The sequence below is a fragment of the Bos indicus x Bos taurus genome, chromosome 2 (genome assembly GCF_003369695.1).
Source record: "Bos indicus x Bos taurus breed Angus x Brahman F1 hybrid chromosome 2, Bos_hybrid_MaternalHap_v2.0, whole genome shotgun sequence".
NCBI classification, from domain to species: Eukaryota; Metazoa; Chordata; class Mammalia; order Artiodactyla; family Bovidae; genus Bos; species Bos indicus x Bos taurus.
In genome coordinates, this window is record NC_040077.1 from 106,386,246 (window position 1) to 106,408,803 (window position 22,558).

General features: G+C 36.8%; 1 protein-coding gene across 5 annotated transcripts in view; it reads right to left on the reverse strand.

Moving 5' to 3' along the window:
* The window catches only part of USP37 (ubiquitin specific peptidase 37), an 85,321-nt gene that overhangs the window by 37,544 nt on the left and 25,219 nt on the right, over window positions 1–22,558 (reverse strand). For all 5 annotated transcript variants that reach the window (XM_027513402.1, XM_027567453.1, XM_027513396.1 and 2 more), the window contains 6 exons: window positions 20,529–20,626; window positions 18,446–18,530; window positions 10,741–10,902; window positions 2,054–2,185; window positions 1,770–1,893; window positions 746–936 (listed from right to left, as the gene is read on the reverse strand). In XM_027513402.1, coding sequence (XP_027369203.1) covers window positions 746–936; window positions 1,770–1,893; window positions 2,054–2,185; window positions 10,741–10,902; window positions 18,446–18,530; window positions 20,529–20,626 — 792 coding nt within the window. The remainder of the gene's footprint in view (window positions 1–745; window positions 937–1,769; window positions 1,894–2,053; window positions 2,186–10,740; window positions 10,903–18,445; window positions 18,531–20,528; window positions 20,627–22,558) is intronic.

Genomic DNA, 22,558 nt, shown 5'->3' on the forward strand with positions numbered 1-22,558 from the left:
TACTTACTCTGTTGGCTCTCTGGTTCAGGTCTTGGAACTGTGCATGCGTGTTCAGTTGCTTCAGTCGTGTCCGACTCTTTGTGACCCTATGGACTGTAGCCCACCAGGCTCCTCTGTCCATGGGATTTTCTAGGCAAGAATACTACAGTGGGTTGCCATGCCCTCCTCCATAGGATCTGGAGGGATTGAACCCACGTCTCTTGCATTGTAGGCGGATTCTTTACTGACTGAGCCACCAGGGAAACCCCCATATATAAAAAAGATTAAAAAGCATTGCAAAAATTAAAAATAATTTATATTTTAAAGTATTTTATAAAAAACACATTTTTAATAAAAACAATTTGGTTCAACAAAATAAACAACTAACAGGAGGGGGTCTTTTCAGGGCATGGGCACACACAAAAAGTAGAGAAAAATTAACCATTCAGTCAGCACTAAAGCATTTAACAAACTATTTAAGTTCGCTTTAGTTCTCACCCCATCACGCATTTTCATAGAAGACAGAGATAATGAACAAAGATATTTATACTCATGTTTCCCCATGACACAGGAATGAAGATAAGAATTATACCCTTTTAGAAGAGTTTGGACAGAGAAGTCTAGCGGGCTACAGTCCCAGTCCATGGGGTCGCAAAGAGTAGGACATGACTGAGCAACTAATACTCTCAGAGAAGAGTTTTAGTCACTTGCCATAAAGAATTAAAAGGAAAAAACGTGTTTTGTTTTTTTTTTAGAGATTACTTACACTTTACAGATGATGGAGTGCTGAACTTCAAACTCCAAATTAGTAATAACAGGGCAAGTGTATACTCTAGTAGCTGAAATATCTGGTGAATTTTCTTCTCCAGGAACAGGTTCAATCTTCCAAGTTTTATTTAATTTTTCCATATCTTCTTTCAGCTGGTCTAAGCACTGACTTAAAAATTCATGAGCATCCTAAGAAGGTATAATATCCTTAATCAGATCAAACCATTTCTTGCTACAATAATAGGTTAGTAACATTGTGATCTATAAAACTAAAGCACTTGGAAGTTAATAACATATGTGGAAAATGTCAGATTTACTGGAGTGCTTTAGGGTACATATTTTGTGAAAAACGACAACAAATGACAGATTTTACGCTCCTAATTATAAGTTAGAGTAGCATGACTAATAAGTGAATTGTTCCTTCATTTGTTTTTCAAAAAAGAGTGATTTTTCTAAAATAGGCTTTGTAACTAAAATAGTCTAAGGTCCTAAAATGGGGCAAATCACATCTATATTATTAAAATGATAAAATACACAGAATCATATTGAGCCTTACTGGAAGTCCTCCAACCTGTAATGAACACATGTATACAAATCTCATTTTAAAATAAAATTGCGATTTCCTTGGTGGTCCCGGGGTTAAGAATCTGCCTGCCAATGCAGGGGAGATTGGTTCAATCCCTGGCCTGGGGAACTAAGATCCCATATGCCGTGGGGCAACTTAAGTCCGTGCATCACATCTATCGAGCCCGTGACAGAGAGCCTGTGCTAGAGAGCCAGTGCTCCGCAATAAGAGAAGCCATCACAATGGGAAGCCTGCGCACTTCAACTACAGAGTAGCCCCTGTTTACCGTAACTAGAGAAAGCCCATTCTCAGCAACAAAGAACCTATGCACCATAAAAGACACCCAACATAGCCAAAAGTAGATAAATAATAAAATAATAAGATAAACTAAATTGGGTGACTAAAATCATCTCAATTTTCCTGATCTCTAAGGTGTTTAAAAACAATTAGTACTCACATTCTGCATATAACCAGAGAATCTCTCTGCTGTAGCTGAAATGGCATTTTTAACCTTCTTGAGTAAGTCTTTTTTGGTCTCTGAATTACAGATATCTTTTTTAACAAGCAAGTGTGCAAAGCGTCTGATAAAACAAAAGAGACAAGTTTAGTAGGTTTTATAGAACACTGGAAGGTATATTTTAAGGACTGCTAACAATGGCACATAAAATTTTAAGTATCTAAAACGCCATTTATTCTATAATTGATAGTTAAGAGGTAACTCAGTAAGTATATAACAATTACCTGATAAGTGCATTGAGTGGAATTTTCTTCCATGGGATACCTTGCTTGAGCAAGTCATTTGCAAATGATTGGAGTGAAAATAGAGATTGCAAAATAGCATTCATATAGCAGGTATTTCCCAAATTGGAGAAGCTGAAAATGAAAGAAATGGTACTTTTGAAGACAACAGTACTTCCTAAAGTATGTTCACTTGAGCAGGGGTCCTCCACTATAGTATGCATCAGAATCACCTGGAAGGCTTGTTAAACTACATTCTGCTGGGCCCCAACTCCAGAATTTCTGATTCTGTAGGTCTGGACAGGAAACGTGCTAAAATGTGCATGTCTAAAAGGGTCTCAGCTGATGCTGACGCTGCCGGTATGGAGACCACACTTAGAGAACCACCACAGTATAACATGATTACACTTTAGTTTCAACTCAAGGAAAATTCTGTTTTCAAATGAATGCTAAAAAGGATTGGGGACTTAGTCAGAACATATGTATGCTAAATGGGTACTGTCAAATATTATTCCAAAGTACACTGTTTTTTCCCCAAAGTTTGAAAAAAATGTTTATTTGTAAACATTCTCTAACTTTCAGAAAAGTTGCACAGAAAAATATTTTTTACCCAGACTCACTAATTTGTTAACCCTTTTGTTACTATATGCTTTATCATTTAAACACCTCTCCCTATATATTTTTCCTGACCGATTTGAGAATAAGTTGCATAGATCATAGCCATTTAGCTCTAAATACTTCAGGATATATCTCACAAGAATAAGAATATTCGCTTATATAGCTAGAGTACAGTTACAAACATTGTAAAATTTAATGCTAACATAATACCTTTATCTAATACACTAAAAAGCCTCTTGATGAAAGCGAAGAGGAGAGTGAAGAAGTTGGCTTAAAGCTCAACATTCAGAAAACTAAGATCATGGCATCCGGTCCCATCACTTCATAGGAAATAGATGCGGAAACAGTGGAAACAGTGTCAGATCTTATTTTTTGGGGCTCCAAAATCACTGCAGATGGTGACTGCAGCCATGAAATTAAAAGATGCTTACTCTTTGCAAGGAAAGTTATGACCAACCTAGAAAGCATATTAAAAAGCAGAGACATAAAAACAAAACAAAACAAAAAAAAGCAGAGACATTACTTTGCCAACAAAGGTCCATCTAGTCAAGGCTATGGTTTTTCCACTAGTCATGTATGGATGTGAAAGTTGGACTGTGAAGAAAGCCAAGTGCCGAAGAATTGATGCTTTTGAACTGTGGTGTTGGAGAAGACTCTTGAAAGTCCCTTGGACTGCAAGGAGATCCAACCAGTCCATTCTAAAGGAGATCAGTCCTGGGTTCTTTGGAAGGAATGATGCTAAAGCTGAAACTCCAGTACTTTGGCCACCTCATGTGAAGAGTTGACTCATTGGAAAAGACTCTGATGCTGGGAGGGGTTGGGGGCAGGAGGAGAAGGGGATGACAGAGGATGAGATGGCTGGATGGCATCACTGACTCGATGGATGTGAGTTTGAGTGAACTCCGGGAGTTGGTGATAGATAGGGAAGCCTGGCATGTTGCGATTCATGGGGTCGCAGAGTTGGACACGACTGAGCGACTGAACTGAACTGAATATACTTTCTTTGATCCAATTTTCTCAACTGACCCAATGTTTCTTTATGTACTGTTTCTCCCTAAGCACAAAATTCAGTCCAGGATAACATAATGCAAAATTTAGTTTTCATGTCTCTTTAGTTTTCTTTAATCTGGAATGATTCTTCAGCTTTCACTTTCAAGACACTGACAATTTGTGCAGAATGCAGCACACCCCTCTGCTCCCCACACTGTGTGCCCCATCCATCCTGGTTAATGGAATGTTCCTCATATTGGGTTTGATATTTCCTTATGATAAGGTCAGCTCAGACTGAAGTCCACATAGTGATACATAATGCTACTGTGTCCTTCAAAGGGCATCACATTCAGAGGCACATAATATTTCTGTGTTGCTCATCAGTGATGTCAACTTTAAATACCCTTAAAAACTTCCACTTAAGACTGAGAAAGTATTAGGATCTGGAATATGACACAAAGAAAAACTGGACAACAGGCAGCACAGGACTGCAATCCTTAAGAGAAAGCAAGCAAATACTATCAGCCCTACCATTTACGTAGGGTTTCAGCCTGGAGGCAATTTGTAAACTAGAGTACAGGGGAGTTCAGGGAGTGGTACCCAAACAGAGCCCAGGAATCTTGCTGAGTTGAGTTGAAAGAAACTGGAGTTTGAGATGCTGAAGTTGTTAAGGTTTCTGGGACAGAGAATCTTGGAGAAAGGAACTGTACAAAGGAGGAGCTACAGAAATCTGCACAGGGGTCTGCTGGAGCATTACACTTTCAAGCCAACTTGTGCATGCATAAGGTGAAACCCCAAGATAGCATGCAAGAAGAACTTCAAGGAAAAGAATGATTACTGGAAAGCTATTAGCCAAACACTTTCCAGAGCTCATGCAGAATCTAAGTTTTTAGGTTCCCAACAGTCAGAGTAGAGAGATGTAGATGAATTCATGGAGCATTAGTAGAGACCATAGAGGGCCCATGCTTCAAGAAAGGAATTAAATCAGCCTTAGAATAAAGACCATTTAAGATTCGACCCCAAAGAGCTTAAACACAAGTCTCAAAACAAACCCAACAGCAGACAGGGATATTAAAACAGCTATTATAAATATGCTTCAAGGATGTGAAGTATGTGATCAGGATGTATGTGATCAAGTACATCATCAAGGATGTGAAGTAAAACAAAAACACTAAGGAAAGAAATGAAGATATTAAAAACTGAATTTCAAGAAATGAAAAAAATATTTGAAATGAAATTTTATCAAATGAAACTAATAGCAAATTAAACACTGAAGAAGGAAATAGTGAATCTGAAGATACAGCAACATGAAATATCAATAAAGAAGTATCTACTTATCTTATATTTAATATACAATATATTACTTTTATAATTTAAAATAATTTCTATACTTAAAATACTGAATATATTGTATAACTATATTTTATATAGTATTTTAAATCTATATATATACATACATAAGCAAAGATACATGTCTTTTCTTATTTCCCCTTCTTTCTTACACAAAGGTAGATACTACTATATACTATTCAGCAATGTGGTTTTTTTTTAACTTACCAAAACACCCTTTGTTATTCAGGGTTTTTTTTGTTTCTTTCTAAATTACAGCCATACTAGCAGGTATAAAGTGGTACCTCACTTTGCTTTTAATTTCATACACCTACTTCTTACTTTCTTTACATTTTTTTTTCTTACAACCTCACAATTTTCCATTCCTTACAGGAATTTGACCCTTTCACCTAGTTATCAAATTTGTTGGATATTCTCTTATAATCCTTTTTATCTTAGTAATGTTGGTGCAATGTACTTTCATTTTTTATTTTAGTGATTTGAGTCTTCATTCTTTTTTCTTTGCCTGTTTATCTAAAGATCTGTCAATTTTGTGGATCTTTTCAAGGAGGTAACTTTCAGTTTCTCTATTATTTTTCTACTCTCCAGGCTGTTGATCTCTGCTCTAATTTTTATTATTCTCTTTCTTCAGCTAAATTTGGGCTTCATTTGTTATTCTTTTTCTAGTTCCTCAAAGTGTAAAGTTAGGTTATTAATTTGAGGTCATTAAAAAAAATCATAGTAAAATACATAAAACACAAAACTTACCAAAAAACCATTAAGTATACAGCTTACAAGGCATTAAGTACATTCACCACCATTCATCTCTGAATTTTTTCATCCTCCCAAACTGAAATTCTGTACCTATTAAACAATAATTCTTCATTACCCTTTCTCTGGCAACCACCATTCTACTTTCTGACCCTACAAATCTGTCTACTCTAGGTAATCCATTTAAGTGGAATCATATAGTATTTGTCCTGCGGTGACTGGTTTCATCTAGCATAATGAGTAGGTTCACGGTTCATTCACACTGTAGCAAGTGTCAGAATTTCTTTCCTTTTTAAGGATGAACAGTATTCCATTGTATGTATATATTAATAACACATTTTGTTTACCTACTCATTCATTGGTAGACACTTAGGCTGCTTCCACCTTTTGACTATTGTTTATAATGCTGTTATTAATATGGATGTACAAACATCTGTTCACATCACGGCTCTTAATTATTTCAGATATATGTGCTGGATCGCATGGTAAATCTACTCTTAATTCTTTGAAGAACTGTCATACTATTTTCAATGGAGAAGGTGATGGCACCCCACTCCAGTACTCTTGCCTGGAAAATCCCATGGATGGAGGAGCCCGGTAGGCTGCAGACCATGGGGTCACAAAGAGTCAGACACGACTGAGCGACTTGACTTTCACTTTTCACTTCCATGCATTGGAGAAGGAAATGGCAACCCACTCCAGTGTTCTTGCCTGGAGAATCCCAGGGACAAGGGAGCCTGATGGGTTGCCATCTATGGGGTCGCACAGAGTCGGACACAACTGAAGCTACTTAGCAGCAGCAATAGCAGCAAGGGTCACTTAATAGGGTTTTTAGAATTTCTAGTTGGAAGTTACATTTTTAATATTTAGTTTCATGTTTATTATCCAGTTTCATTTCACTGTGGTCAAAAGATGGTGGCTGTCCCATTTCTACATTATGGGGTCTCCTGATTTTTCCTTTGTGCCCTATGATTACTTTTTGTGAGTGCTCCATATGTGCTTGAAAAGGTCTATACTCTATGATCAGAGTATGGCATTTACTATTTTCTGCAGATCTATCTGATGATGTTTTTTATCTTTTATGTCCTTAAATATTCTATTTTATCAGCTATTAGGACTGCAACCTCTGCTTTCTTAACTGTTTCCATCAGACGGCCAAATTGCTTTCCCTCCCTTTATCTTACAACTTTAAAAATCACTGTTCTAGGTATATCTCTAGTATACAGCATAGAGTTGGTTTTGCTTTCTGAGCTAATTTGAAAATATTTTTCTATTAGATGTGTCAGCCCATTTACATTTCTTGATGTGACAAATACATTTGGACTCAACTGTGTCACATTGGTATATTTTACTTCTTTATCTGGTGTTTTAGAGATATCTTGATTTTAAAAAAGGTTTTTTTAAAAAGTGGTTATATCTGTATTTGTACTTTTTTATAGTGCTCATTAATTCTTTTTTTTTTTTTTTTTTTTTACTATCTAATCTGTCCATTTTAAATAGTACTTTTTGACTTGCACTTACTACTGATGACAGTCAATTTAGTTATTCTACTTTTCTTTCTCTCTGCTTCCATTTTTAGTTACAATCATACTCCTTTGTCATAAGAGATAATATCTATATGTCATCCTTATATACTGGTGTTTCCACTATTGTTTTAGTCTTATCTCTATAACTGAATATATGAAATATTCACCATCTATCTTTTGCCAGTATCTCCTTCATTACCTCTTGGCTGGATGAAGCTCATACCCTATAGAGACCTCAGGAAGAGCTTATGTGCACATTATTCCAAGTTCTTCCACTTTAAAACTTATTTTTTCCTAGCCCACATACCTGACACCTTAGATTGGCATATCTGTTTATCCTTTCTTTCATCAAGTTTCTTGAAAATGATGTTCTTTTTTTCATCTGCTTTTAATGCTGACTGAGAAGTCTATTCCTCTTCCCCTCACAAATTATTTCATCTTTTGACTCAAGGCACTGAGGGTTTTTCCTCATCTTTAAAGTCTTATACTTGTACTAAGATGTGTCTTATTCATTCAATATTCCAGGTACTTGGAGGGCTCTTTGAATATATAAATTCAGTAATTTTATTTCTGAAAATTTTATTTCAAAGTTTTCTTGGGTTATGGTTGTAAATACTAATTCTGTTTCACTGTCAGGATTTTTTTTTCTTCAGAGATTCTAATTATATGTGCCATGGGACCTTCCTTGTCTGTTTTCTAATTCAACCACTTCCTCACTGACCGCTTATACTTCTTTATCTTATTTTCCTCCTTGTTTTTTCCTTCAAAGTCCCTTATTAAATTTTCATTTGAACTTATTTTCCCTTGGGGAACTTTCATTTAGACTTAATTTTTGATATGATGTTGTCTTTCTTCCTCTCTCTCTTTTGTGTTCAAGCAACTGTCATTTCTTCCTGCTTGCCCATTCTGATTGTGGGTTAGAATTATTGATTTATGGTGCTTTTTTTCATATCTTCAAATGCTTATTTGAGGATATTTAATTCAGTTTTGAGTGCTATATAACAATTTTCTTGCAGTTTATATTGGTTTTTGGAGCAGAATTTTTACTGGACTAAATATTTTGATTTGTATTTCTGTTTTTCACTTCTAGTCTGTACAGAGGTGGCCTGTTTTTTAACATTTGTATTCATTTTGTGGATCTGGTGACTAATTCAAGCACATCCTCTTCTGTTAGTTTAACAAAGTGTACTTTCCTTAATGGGTCGTGGTGGTGGTAGAAGAATTACCAGATGATCCAGCAGTCTTACTCCTGGGGATATATCTAGACAAAACTATAATTAAAAAAGACACATGCAGCCCTATGTTCACAGTAGCACTATTCACAGTAGCCAAGACACGGAAACAAACCCAATGTCCACTGACAGATGAATGGATAAAGAAAATGTGCTGTGTGTGTGTATATATATATGACTACTACTCAGCCATAAAAAAGAATGAAATAATGCCATATGCAGCAACACAGATACAACTAGAGATTATCACACTAAGTGAAGTAAATCAGAAAGGGAAAGACAAATGCCATATGATATTACTCATATGTGGAATCGAAAATATGTCACAAATTAACCATGAAACAGAGTCATGGTCATAAACAACATCTGGTGGTTGCCAAGGGGAGGGATAGAGTTGGAAGTTGGGGTCAGCAGATCTAAGCTATTATATACAGAAAGGATGAACAGCAAGGTCCTACTTGCTGTTATTGAATATAGCACAGGAAGCTATATTCAATATCCTATGATAAACCATATGGAAAAGAAAATCTTAAATATGTATAACTGAATCATTATGCTGTATAGCAGAAATTAACACAACACTGTAAATCAACTATACTTCAATTAAAAATTTTCTTTTTCTTTTATATTTATGTAAGATGACTGATAGTCACTAAACTTACTGTGGTAATCATTTCATGATATACATGAGTCAAATTATTATGCTGTACAATTTAACCTTATACAGTGCTGTATGTCAATTATACTGCAATAAAGCTGGAAGGAAAAAAATGCAAGAGGGCTCCAACTGCCTAGATTCACTATTAGTGTATTACAACACCTCAAGTAAGTTAATTAATTCCTCTAAGCCTTAGTTGTGCTGTGCCGTGTGTAGGCGCTCGGTCACATCTGACTCTTTGCAACCCCATGGACTGTAGCCCGCCAGGCTCCTCTGTCCATGGGATTCTCCAGGTAAGAATACTGGAGAGGGTTGTCATGCCCTCCTCCAGGGGATCTTCCAACCAAGGGATAGAACTCAGGTCTTGAACCCAGGTCTCCTGCCCTGTAGGCAGATTCTTTACCATCTGAGTCACCAGGGAAGACCAAGAATACTGGAATGGGTCTCCTATCCCTTCTCCAGGGAATTTCCCCGACCCAGGAATTGAGCCAGGGTCTCCTGCATTGCAGGTGGATTCTTTGCCAGCTTAGCTACCAGGGAAGCACAAGCCTTACTCCATTAATCTACAAAAACAGATTTTTAAATACATCTAGCTCAGAGAGCTACTGTGAGGATTTAAAGACAAAATTCATTGAAACACAGTTTCTGGCACATAACAAACACTTTAGCTATGATTGATATTATTATTATAGCTATTATACCATGATCTCATTTTTTATGGTTAATAAAAATATAAGCATGAAGGGGCTGGGAAAGAGAAAAATAAAATTAATACTGAAGTATCTAAGGAGATGGATGAAGTATATGAGATTTAAGAATATGCATTTTCTGCTTTATGATGTTTCATATATATATACACATTTGGAGGAGCCTGGTGGGCTACAGTCCATGGGGTCGCTAAGAGTCGGACACAACTGAGCGACTTCATTTTCACTTTTCACTTTCATGCACTGGAGAAGGAAATGGCAACCCACTCCAGTGTTCTTGCCTGGAGAATCCCAAGGACAGGGAAGCCTGGTGGGCTGCCGTCTATGGGGTCGCACAGTCGGACACAACTGAAGCGACTTGGCAGCAGGAGCAGCATACATTTACACAGAAACACACACACACGTGTATTTTGTTTTCAAGTCCAAAAATCAGAGACCAGATAATGAACGGAACTTCATGGATGTGATAAATCTTTAATAAGTGAAAAAATATTTGAGAACTATAATTTATGACTCTTTTAATCATTTTTTACACCAAGTAAAAGGGCTTCCCAGGTGGTGCTAGTGGTAAAGAACTGGTCTGCCAATACAGCAGATGTAAGAGACCAATATAGCAGATGTAAGACATATGGGTTTGATCTCTGGGTCAGGAAGATCCCCTGGAGGAGGGCATGGCAACCCACTCCAGTATTCTTGCCTGGAGAATCCCCATGGACAAAGGAGCCTGGTGGGCTACAGTCCACGGGGACACAAAGAGTCGGACACAACTAGAGAGATTTAGCATGCACACATACCAAGTAAAACATACTTCCGTTGAATCACTTTATAAAAAGAAAGCAAAATAAAATAATTTACCTACCCCTGCAGTTGCTGCTGTTGGTGAGAGGAAAGGGGCACTCTTGGCTTGTTCCAGCCAGTGTAATCCTGGTTACACCTCAGTTTTTTAACAGAAAGAGGAGCTGGCTGAGGAAGAAATCCCAAACTTCTTTTGGCAGATGGAGTTTGGCTTGAAATATTAGTCCTATGAAAAAGAAAAAATAATGAAGAAACAAAACAAATTTGAATACTGCTTTCTTCCCCTACTAGATTCAGAGAAGTCAATGTCTAGGGGAAAGTAAATGTCCTAAATTTGAGGAAATATCAGTAATAATGATCACTTGGGAAAAAAATTTCACAAATGTAAATTAGCAAATCTGGTGACAGGGAGCTGAAGAGGCAAATAATATGGTAATGTACAATCAAAATAAGCCAAGTTAATGGCTTGAGAAAAAATAGTTTTACTTTTTATTCACTTGTATCCACTTGATGGCTATCATACATCAGTTTACCTAGTCTTGAAAACCTTTAGGCAGTGAACTCTTTCCACTATTATGCAACATATATTCTTACCCAATCTCCTTGAGAACTTATTCTGATTTATATGCTTAGCAGTGAAAATGTTAGGAATATTTCTAATTTTCATTTAAAATTTTCCTAGCTAATGACTGTTTCCCAAAAATGCTGTACCAATTTATATTTCCACCAATAAAGAATTTCCCCCAATGGAGAATTTCCCCTTTTCACATAGTCTCCGTTACAGTATTATCCCTCTAATGAATGGAACATGATTTCATTGTTATTTTATAATTTCCTCATTATTACCTAAGTTGAACATATCAGTCTTTCTTTATGGTTTCAATTTCTGTCTTAAGAATCATTCTATAAAGTAAGGTCAGAGAAATGGTTTCCTATATGCTTTTAACAATTTAAAATCTTGTTTTCCCTCCTATTCAGGTCTTTAATCTGCCTGGACATTTACTTTTTGCATCCTATAAAGCAGGAATATGATACACTTTTTTATAAGGAAAAACCAACTGTACTCGAACAACTTACTATGTGCCAAGGACATCTGTTAGCCACTGTTTAGTTTTTTACTTAAAAAAACAAAACAAAACTGTGAAATAGAATAGAAAAGTCCAATGTGTAGCACAGTTGTTTAAAGTGTGGAGCTTAACATATTTTTATAAAGCAAACACATAAGTAACAACTATTAATGTCAAAAACCTCCAAGTGCCCCTTCCCAATCACAACCCTGAAGTTATCATTAGCTTTCTATCAGCTTTATTCGTTACTATGTACTCCTATACACTATAGTTTGGACAAGACAAATGTATATTTTTTCATCCTTCTGTTTTCAACCTTTCTCCATCTTTATACTGCAGTTGTCTTTTAAATAGCATATAGATTATTATTCTTCCTTTAAAATCCAGTCTTTTACTGAAACATTTAGTGTATTTATACTTAGTGTCATTACTGATGTAGGTTAATAACCTAACACCCTTGGTTTACTAATTATATCATGTGTCATTTCTGAGTCAGTATTTATTAATTTTTGTCTTCCTTATGAGTTGTTTTTTCCTGTTTCTTTGTACACTTCATAATATTTTCTTGGATCCCAGACACTGTGAATTTTATCTTGTGGGGTATTGGATACTTTTTATTTCTATAAACATTCTCAAATTTTGTTCTGGGATGTGGTTAGGTTACCCAGAAACAGTACAATGTTGGATTTAAGGTCTGTTATCTGGAAGCAGAGCAGCAATTCGTCTAGGGAAAGTTTTTCCTCATTAATGAGGCAAGTCTTTTTGTAGGCATTCAAACTGCCATTAGGGAACAGGAACTATGCCTGGCTTTATGTATATTCTAAGTATCATCCACTTAGATCCTTTAGGGTGGTTCTTTCCCTGGCCTTGACCAGTCTCCTCACCTGCATATGCTGCTCAGCACTAAAAATGAATACTCAAGGGGGACTCTGCAAAAATTCCTTCTTTGTGTAGCTTTCCCTTCTGGTACTCCGCTCTGTGAATTCTAGCCACCTTGCATTCCCTAGTTTCCTAGCTCCGCTTCCTCAACTCAGGAAGAGCCCAGGACTGGCTCTGCCTGGTTCCCCCTCCCTGTGTGGCAACCTAGAAACTTTCACTAGCAAGCAAGCTAACATAGTCATAAGGCTAATTTGTTTCCCATCTCTCAGGGATCACTGTCCTTCACTGATTCATGTCCAATGTCTTGAGATGCAATGTTTCACATAGTTTGTCCAGTTCTTGGTTGTTTAAGGAAGGAGGATAATGTGGTCCTTGACAGTCCATCTTGGACAGAAGTGGAAGTCATCTTTAACTTTTTAATATGTCTAAGTTAATGCCAAAAATGTCCTTTTCATCATAGGGGACTGGAAAGCAAAAGTAAGAAGTCAAAAGATACCTAGAGTAACGTTTGGCCTTGGAGTACAAAATGAAGCAGGGCAAAGTCTAACAGAGTTTTGCCAAGAGAATGCACTGGTCATAGAAAACATCTTCTTCCAACAACACAAGAGACGACTATACACATGGACACCACCAGATGGTCAATACTGAAATCAGATTGATTATATTCTTTGCAGCAGAAGATGAAGGAGCTCTATACAGTCAGCAAAACAAGAATGGGAGGTGAGTGGTTCAGATCATGAACTTCTTATTGTCAAATTCAGACTTAAATTGATGAAAGTAGGGAAAATCACTAGATCATTCAGGTATGACCGAAATCAAATCCCTTACGATTATACAGTGGAAATCACAAATAGATTCCAGGGATTAGATTGACAAATAGATTGCAGGGATTAGATCTAATGGACAGAGTACCTGAAGAACTACAGAAGACAGAGGTTCGTGACATTGTACAAGAGGTGGTGATCAAAACCATCCCCAAGAAAAGAAATGCAAAAAGGCAAAATGGTTGTCTTAGGAGGCCTTACACATAGCTGAGAAAAAAAGAGAAGTGAAAGGCAAAGGAGAAAAGGAAAGATATAAGCATCTGAATAGAGTTCCAAAGAATAGCAAGGAGAGATAAGAAAGCCCTCCCAAGTGAACAGTGCAAAGAAATAGAGGAAAACAACAGAAAGGGAAAGACTAGAGATCTCTTCAAGAGAGTCAGAGATACCAAGGGAACATTTCATGCAAAGATGGGCATAGTAAGGGACAGAAAAGGTATGGACCTAACAGAAGCAGAATATACTAAGAAGTGGCAAGAATACACAGAAGAACTATACAAAAAAGATCTTCATGACCCAGATAACCATGATGGTGTGATCTCTCACCTAGAGCCAGACATCTTGGAATGTGAAATCAAGTGGCCTTTAGGAAGCATCACTACAAACAAAGCAAGTGGAGGTGATGGAATTCCAGTTGAGCTAATTCAAATCCTAAAAGATGATGCTGTGAAAGTGCTGCACTCAATATGTCAGCAAATTTGGAAAATTCAGCAGTAGCCACAGGACTGGAAAAGGTCAGTTTTCATTAAAATCCCAAAGAAGAGCAATGCCAAAGAATGTTCAAACTACTGCACAATTGGACTTATTTCACATGCTAGCAAAGTAATGCTCAAAATTCTCCAAGCCAGGCTTCAAGAGTACGTGAACCGAGAACTTCCAGATATTCAAGTTGGATGTAGAAAAGGTAGAAGAAACAGAGATCAAATTGCCAACATCTGTTGGATCATCAAAAAAGCAAGAGAGTTCCAGAAAAACATCTCCTTCTGTTTTACTGATGTTGCCAAAGCCTTTGACTATGTAGATCACAACAAACTGTGGAAAATTCTTCATGAGATGGGAATAACAGACCACCTTACCTACCTCCTGAGAAATCTATACGCAGGTCAAGAAGCAACAGTTAGAACTGGACATGGAACAACAGACTGGTTCAAAACTGGGAAAGGAGTACGTCAAGGCTGTATACTGTTACCCTGCTTATTTAACTTATATGCAGAGTACATCATGCGAAATGCTGGGCTGGATGAACCATAAGGTGAAATCAAGATTGCCAGGAGAAATAGCAATACACAAATGACACCACCCTTATGGCAGAAAGCAAAGAACTAAAGAGCCTCTTGATAAAGGTGAAAGAGGAGCATGAAAAAGCTGGCTTAAAACTCAGCATTCAAAGAACTAAGATAATGGTATTCAGTCCCATCACCTCACAGCAAACAGATGGGGAAACAATGGAAACTGTGACAGACTTTATTTTCTTGGACTTCAAAATCACTGCAGATGGTGAACGCAGCCATGAAATTTAAAAAGATGCTTGATCCTTGGAAGAAAAGGTACGACCAACCGAGAGAATATATTAAAAAGCAGAGCCATTACTTTGCTGTAAAGGTCTGTGTCATCAAAGCTGTGACTTTTGCAGGAAAATCAATTCTGAATATTCATCGGAAGGACTAATGCTTAAACTCCAATATTTTGGCCACCTGAGACAAAGAGCCAACTCATTAGAAAAGACCCTGATGCTGGGAAAGATTGAAGGCAGGAGAAGGGGACGATAGAGGACAAGATGGTTGGATGGCATCACGGACTCAAGGCATATGAGTTTGCACAAGCTCCAGGAAATGTTGAGGGAGGCCTGGTGTGCTGCAGTCCACAGGGGCTGCAACGAGTTGGACACAAATGAGAGACTGAACAACAACAAAGTTAACTGTGGCCTCCTCTCAAACAAAATAAGGAACTTAAAATGTTTTAATTTCCCATACTCTTCTCCACTCATTTATTGTAACCTCTTATTAGTATACTATTCTGTTAATCTTTTGTTTTCAATCCTAATCATTTTTATAAAAACTATTAAAAATATATTTAGATGCATAATAAGTCTGTAAAGATATTAGTAATAGCAGTTGCCTCCTTAAAGAAAATGAACAAGTAGGAGTTAGGAGAGATATACTTTTCACTGCATGCACTCTGTAGCTTCTGAAGTTTCTACCTTATTATGCCCTTATTACTTCTACAAAAGAATAAATTTTAAAGGTACTTAATTTTTAAATATGCTTAAAATTTTTTTTGCTCACTGATTTTTCCTACTTCTACTCCTCCCTTTGTTCACTTTTCTTCTTGCTAAATAAATTCTGTCCTTGCATTTTTGGATTAAAATTTAACTGGATGTGTAATTCTTTGATATCATCTGTCCCTACTATTGCTGATGTCAGTCTGTTTTCGTTTTATAGATGATATTTTTGTTTCTGGCAGCTTTTAAAAATTTCTTAACCCATCATCTTCCACAATGTAGATTTAAAAAATATGTATCCGCTGTTTGGCATTTGTTGAGGCTTTTCAGTGTGGACTTTCATCATTTTCATCCAGTACTTCTTTGACAAATTTCCTTCCTTTATTCTCCTTAGTCTATTTTTTTTTTGTCCAAAATGCTATTAAGACATAGTTAAGTTCAGTCGCTCAGTCATGTCTGACTCTTTGCGACCCCATGAACCACAGCATGCCAGGCCTCCCTGGCCATCACCAACTCCCCGGAGTTCACCCAAACCCACGTCCATTGAGTTGGTGATGCCATCCAACCATCTCATCCTCTGTCGTTCCCTTCTCCTCCTGCCCTCAATCTTTCCCAGCATAGACGGTTAAAAAAGAAAAAAATGGAGGGTAGACCAAGAAGCCCTACATAAATCTTTTTTATAAATTCATAGATTTTTAATGAATTTGAAATAAATTTTCCATAAATCTTTTTAAATAAAATTCATTGCATTTACAATCTCCTCTTTATCTATGCTACATCCTATGATCATGCATTTTTGCTTGTTTAGTAGCTGTCTCAGTCTGGACCTCTAATCTGCACAGGACTTTATATCAGGGGTTCAGAATTTTTGCCCCTACATAGGAAACATTAAAGCAGATACCAATTAGTGCAAACCCCATTTTTGGATATTTGCTTTCTATCAGGCTTCCCCAGTGGCTCAGTGGTAAAGAAACTGCCTGCAATGTGGGAGACATGGGTTTGATCCCTGGGTCGGGAAGAGCTCCTGAAGGAGGGAATGGCAACCCACTCCAGCATTTTTGCTGGGAAAATCCTATGGACAAACGAGCCTGGTGCACTACAGTCCATAGGGTTTGCAAAGAGTTGGACACAACTGAAGTGACTGAGCACAAGTAGAGGGAGCGTCAGGTAAGCAGCATATTTAAGGTTCCATACGTAGGCAGTTACATAGAAGTGTTTGGGCTTGGTTTACTAGCACAATGGAGAGGGAATTGGCACCCACTCCAGTATCCTTGCCTGGAGAATCTCATGGATGGGGCAGCCTGTTGGGCTGCAGTCCATGGGGTCGCAAAGAGTCGGGCATGACTGGGAGACTAACACTTACTTACCAGCACAGAGGGCAGTTTGAGATATCCAGCTTCATGTATCTTCAGATAAGAAATCAGGTTCTGATTGGGGGTCATGTTCAGTTTCCAACCTCATGTTGGTTTTGAAGACCCAGCCCTAAATACTTGACTCCAGCCTGGGTTTTATACGTGCTTTATGGCTTCAGCCTTTACTCAGCATTATTTTTCTTACCAGTCTGAAAATTTTCATCTTATCTTTGAGGGTAGTTTTGTATTAAAAGAAATTTTTATTTGTTCAATAATTCCTGTGTGCAATGAATATGCTCACTCTATTACTTTGAAAAGAAATCTGTATTGTATTTAAACAGCTGAAAACCAAATTTAGTTTTTTTTCAACTTGGATTCCTTTAAGATTCTTCTAATAAGCAGAAATATATTAAGCTTCCTCTTTTAAATTCAAAGAGTAAACCATTGCATTCATAAAGTGCTCGAAAGATTCCACCCAAGGCTGAGTATATCTAATATCAAATTCTTTAACTCACCTTAATCATTTAACACAAATAATCTAGGTGTTTTTACCACTTTGAATTAAATTCTAGCAAAAAATAAAATATGACTTAACTGGTCATTATCTATGAGTGGTCATTATGCTATATAATAGCGTATTTATACTCTCACTTTTTACAACTGCCCTTCTGTGTGGCAATCTATGAACACATCTCTTTGACAAGTGCTTAGCAGTTGTCTCATATATTCATACTCAATAAACCTCAAAAATTTAACCTACATCTCTGTGTGTCAGTAGCTCAGCTGTGTCCGACTCTGCGACTCCACGGACTGTAGCCCACTAGGCTCCTCTGTCCATGGAATTCTACAGGCAAGAACACTGGAATGGGTTGCCATTTCCTTTTCCAGGGGACCTTCCTGACCCAGGATCAAACCTGGGTCTCCTGCATTGCAGGCAGATTCTTTACCATCTGAGCTGTATTTCTAGAATCACCAAATTAAATTTCTGACTAGCCTTTTCCAGTAAAAGATACTAAGGTGAAACTTTTTGCTCTTTTAGGAAAACACCTTAAATTCTGGTAGGTAGCTTAACAAACATGCAAGCAATAAAGGCAATTTTAAAATGTCTCAGTGGGGAATTACTTTACTTGGGATAATGGAAAATACACTGGTCTAGAATCTGATCACATTGCCAGTCAAAACCTGTGGCCTCAGGACAAGTCTTCCTAGACATCAGGTTTATACACGTGTTGAAAAACATAAAAAGTAATAGTTTGAACTAAAACACTTCTAGAGTACCCTGTAACTAAAATGTCATGAATCTGTAATTTTCATCTATGTTGTTAAAAACACTGGTATTCATTTAGAGCACAACACATAGATCCTCCCATCATTTAATATTCTGAAGAAAGCTCTTTAAGTTCTCACAAGGCATATAGTCAGTGCATACCTGTCTAAGTTAGTGCTGCCAGGAGAATAGTCCTTGGCTGCAGTTCTGCTACCATAAAAAGATGACGACTGCAAAGGTAGAAGCCCTAAAAAAATGAACAGACACAGGAAAAATTTAACTCCTAAATCAACCATTCAAGTTCATTTAATAATAAAATTACGCATTGGGCTTGTTTATATTTAACTCTATTTTCCCCTTTCTTTTCATCAAAGTAATACATACATATTATGCATGTCTGAAGAGCAAACGCTGTGAAAAAGTTTATAAGAGGTTACAAAAGAATACTCTCTAGTCCTAAAGCTCCACAAATTTTTCTCCCAATTTCTAACCAGTTTTTGAAATTCAGTTTCTCTGATTTCCTCCATAACATTAGGTACAATTTGTATAACATTTGTATAATTTCTCAATTTATTAATTTTAAACAGCATCAGCTGGCTCCCTCAAGAAAAATTAGAATTTCTCATTTTTATCACCTCTACTCTTCTTCTCTTCTCTCCAACCAATTATCAGTTGTGTTATTTTATTATTTTATTTATTTTTTGTCTGTGGCTTGTGAGATCTTAGTTCCTCGACCAGGGATTGAACTCCAGCCAATGACAGTGAAATCACCAGGTCCTGACCACTGGATTACTTAGGAACTCCCCATCAGTTGTGTTACTTGAGTTCTACTGATGAACTTTGCAATGTTAACCTAACACACTTAAAACTCTCTACATTTTGTTCCATGAAACTTTTTACCACCTGACCCCTTATACTTTCCTCTCTCTCTCCTCTTCCACATCAACACTTGTAAGATGTACCATTACTTCAACAGTATTAAGTATTAATGCATCTGTTAACTATTAATACATCTTTAAGTATTCTGTTTTCTAACTATAGTGAAAGTGAAAGTGAAGTTGCTCAGTCGTGTCCGACTCTTTGCGACCCCATGGACTGTAGCCTACCACGCTCCTCTGTCCAGGGGATTTCCAGGCAAGAGTACTGGAGTGGGTTGCCATTTCCTTCTCCAGAGGATCTTCCCGACCCAGGGATTGAACCTGGGTCTCCTGCATTGTAGGCAGACGCTTTACTGTCTGAGCTACCAGGGAAGTCCTTTCTAACCATAGGTTGATTGTAAAAGCTGAAAACCAAAAAACAGAATTTATATAATGAATTATTACTTCAGAAGTGATAATTATATTAGAGCTTTCTCTTTCTGTCAGAGTCTAATTTATATATGTCTGAACCCCTAAAAGGAGACTGTTTCTAGAGTCCAGATGAAATGAATTCTCTCCAACTCCCAATTTATCAAAATCATGCCATATTTTAGCTTTCTTCAATTTCAAGTTAAATACAATATTCAAATCAATACTAGATACATGAGTCTCTAAGAAGTTCAGAGGACCAGAATGATGCTAAGTATAGGAAGCAGCAATAAAAATTCAGAGACAATCTTTTAGTTTTTGTTAAAAACAAGGTGAGCTTATACAACTGCTTTATGCGATAATTACAAGATCTTCTGGAACTTCTAATAACCAGCAACACTGATAAGTTTTAATTTCAATAACTTTAACTCCTTGGGTTCATTCCATGGTCCAGGTACTTTGACAATGAAAGAACTTAATTCTAGGTAGTTGAATAGGGAGATATAAAGCTTAAATTCCTTGTAAGCAAAATAAAAATTCCCTTATAGTTCTAATATTTTAAAAAATATTTTAGCTAAGTACTAGGATACAAATTAGGACTTCCCAGGGGGCTCAGTGGTAAAATATCCACCTGCCAAGCAGGGGACATGGATTTGATCCCTGGGTTGGGAAGATCCCCTGGAGAAGGAAACGGTAACCAACTCCAGGATTTCTGCCTGGGAAATCCCATGGACAGAGAAGCCTGGTGGGCCACAGTCCATGGGGTCACAAAGAGTTGAACACAACCGAGTGACTAAACAGCAACAACAGGATATAAATTGACACCCAATAACTAATACAAAATTTACGCAGTGTTCCTAAATATGTGAGAAATATGCCTCAGTTTACATTTCTATTTCTAGTCTAATACTATATATCATATCATAAACGAGTAAATTATGCAAAGACCAAATACTTACCTGATGTCCTATTCTCTTCTGACTGTTTCAAACTCAGTTGCTTCTCTCTACTGCTGGTTAAATACTTTCTTGAGGGATCTGTCATAGCCTTGTTGTTCCTATAGTTAAAACATATATGTATAAAGATATAATTCTTAATTTTAAATAGTTGTCATTAGAATTTACATTTCAATTGCTGAATTAATTGATGTGCTTAGAAGTTATGCTACAAGGTGTTAAAACCTTATGCAAATGAGAATCATAAAAACAAGCTTTTCATTACCTAGTCAAAAGTCAATCCAATCCAAAACCCTGGTTATTAGGCAAAAATGAAGGAGCAGTTCCTTTATAAAAAAGTCAAATCAGAGACAGCAAGAATATATAGGTTTTCTTTGCCAAAAGCAAGCCTAGCCGAAATGATTCAGCTACTAAGACCAAAAGAATCAATTAAGAACTAAAGTGAAAAAATTAAAAGTAAAAACATTGAAAATAAGTAAATAAAAAGAAGCAAACCATTCAAGCTTGATAATGAATAGCTCTAAAAAGTAAAATAAACAAAATCCAAAATGTTCTTATAGTCTATGTAATTTGAAATGTTATTTACTAAATGTCAACATTTCAGTTCATAGTGACTAAACTACTTTAAGTTCATGAACATAAAGTTAAAATTTCTTAAGCCCCTTTCCCCTGATCTATTATTCCCAAATACCTGAACCTATATTAAGTAAAGAGGGTCCATTGAGAAACATGCTCATGCTTTGATTAAAAGTGCTTATTTTAGGAGATCCATCATGAATAAAGCCTACAAGCAGACAATGTAGATGCTCCACCCAGATTCCCTCTGATCTTATTTTTGCATCTTCTCTTTCACACCAATTAAAGTTTTTTTCCTCCCTATTTTTTTTTTTTAATATTAGAGTATAGGTGATTAACAATGCTTTGTTACTTTCAGGTGTACTGCAAAGTGATTTAGTTATGCATATACATGTATTTATTCTTTTTAAAGTTCTTCTATTTGGGTTGTTTTTTAAATTTTTTTGATAGTCAGTACCTAGGGTTCCTCTTCACAAGATTGTCCTCAAGCTACTAGAGCCTTTGCCTGCACTCTCAGAGTCAAAAGCAAGGTCAGGTGCTAAAGGATAGAAGTCAAGCTCCCCTGCCTTGGATTAGAATAGTTTTAAGGTGAAATGCATGTAACAGATTTTCTCTCTGGGATTAGGATGAAGCCTGAACTCTGCATTTTTCTGGTCAGAGATCAGATTTCTGTCTGAGATCACACTCACTCATTTTCTCCTGCACTGCAGTATCTTGCTTCCCCCAGTCCCTTCCTGGTATCCCCTGGGAATAATTTCTAACTAAATCACTTGGACACTACTCTCCATTTCAGGGTTTGTTTCTGAGAAACTTGAACAACAGTTAGTGCTAGAAAAGGGTCTAGGAAGCACACTCTAAGGACAAGATTCTGGAACTGGATCAATTGTTCGGCAATGGTAGCAGAAATACCATTGGCTGGTGGTAAAATCTTTGGTATCCTAAAGTGTAATACCACCAAGATTTTTCATCTGTAGTGAACTGGGCTGGGACAAAGTAGAAGAGGATATAGTTCATGCAATCTTTCCAGCGTCTGAAAAACGTGGTAGACAGCGTCTGAAAAATGTGGTAGAACATAGAAATGTTCTAAAACTGGATTATGGTGATGGTTGCACAACTCAAAAAATTTACCAAAAATACAGAATTATACATTTAAAACAGGTGAATTTTATGGTGTATAAACTGTACCTCAATAAAGCTGTTGAAAAAAAAAATCCCAAATTATTTCCTTCCTTGTATCCAAGCCCTCTATTATGAAATGCCATCTGTTTCCCTATCCCTTAATGAGGCTGGCCTAGTGATTTCCTTTACCCAAAAGAATCTAACAGACACAACAGTACCTGAGTCCTGATTCTAAGGCTACAGGCACCTTGCAAATTTTCACTCATTCTTTTGGAACCCTACCACTGCCATGTGCTTAACTCCAGGGTAACCCTATCAGGTGAAAAAAAAAAACATGG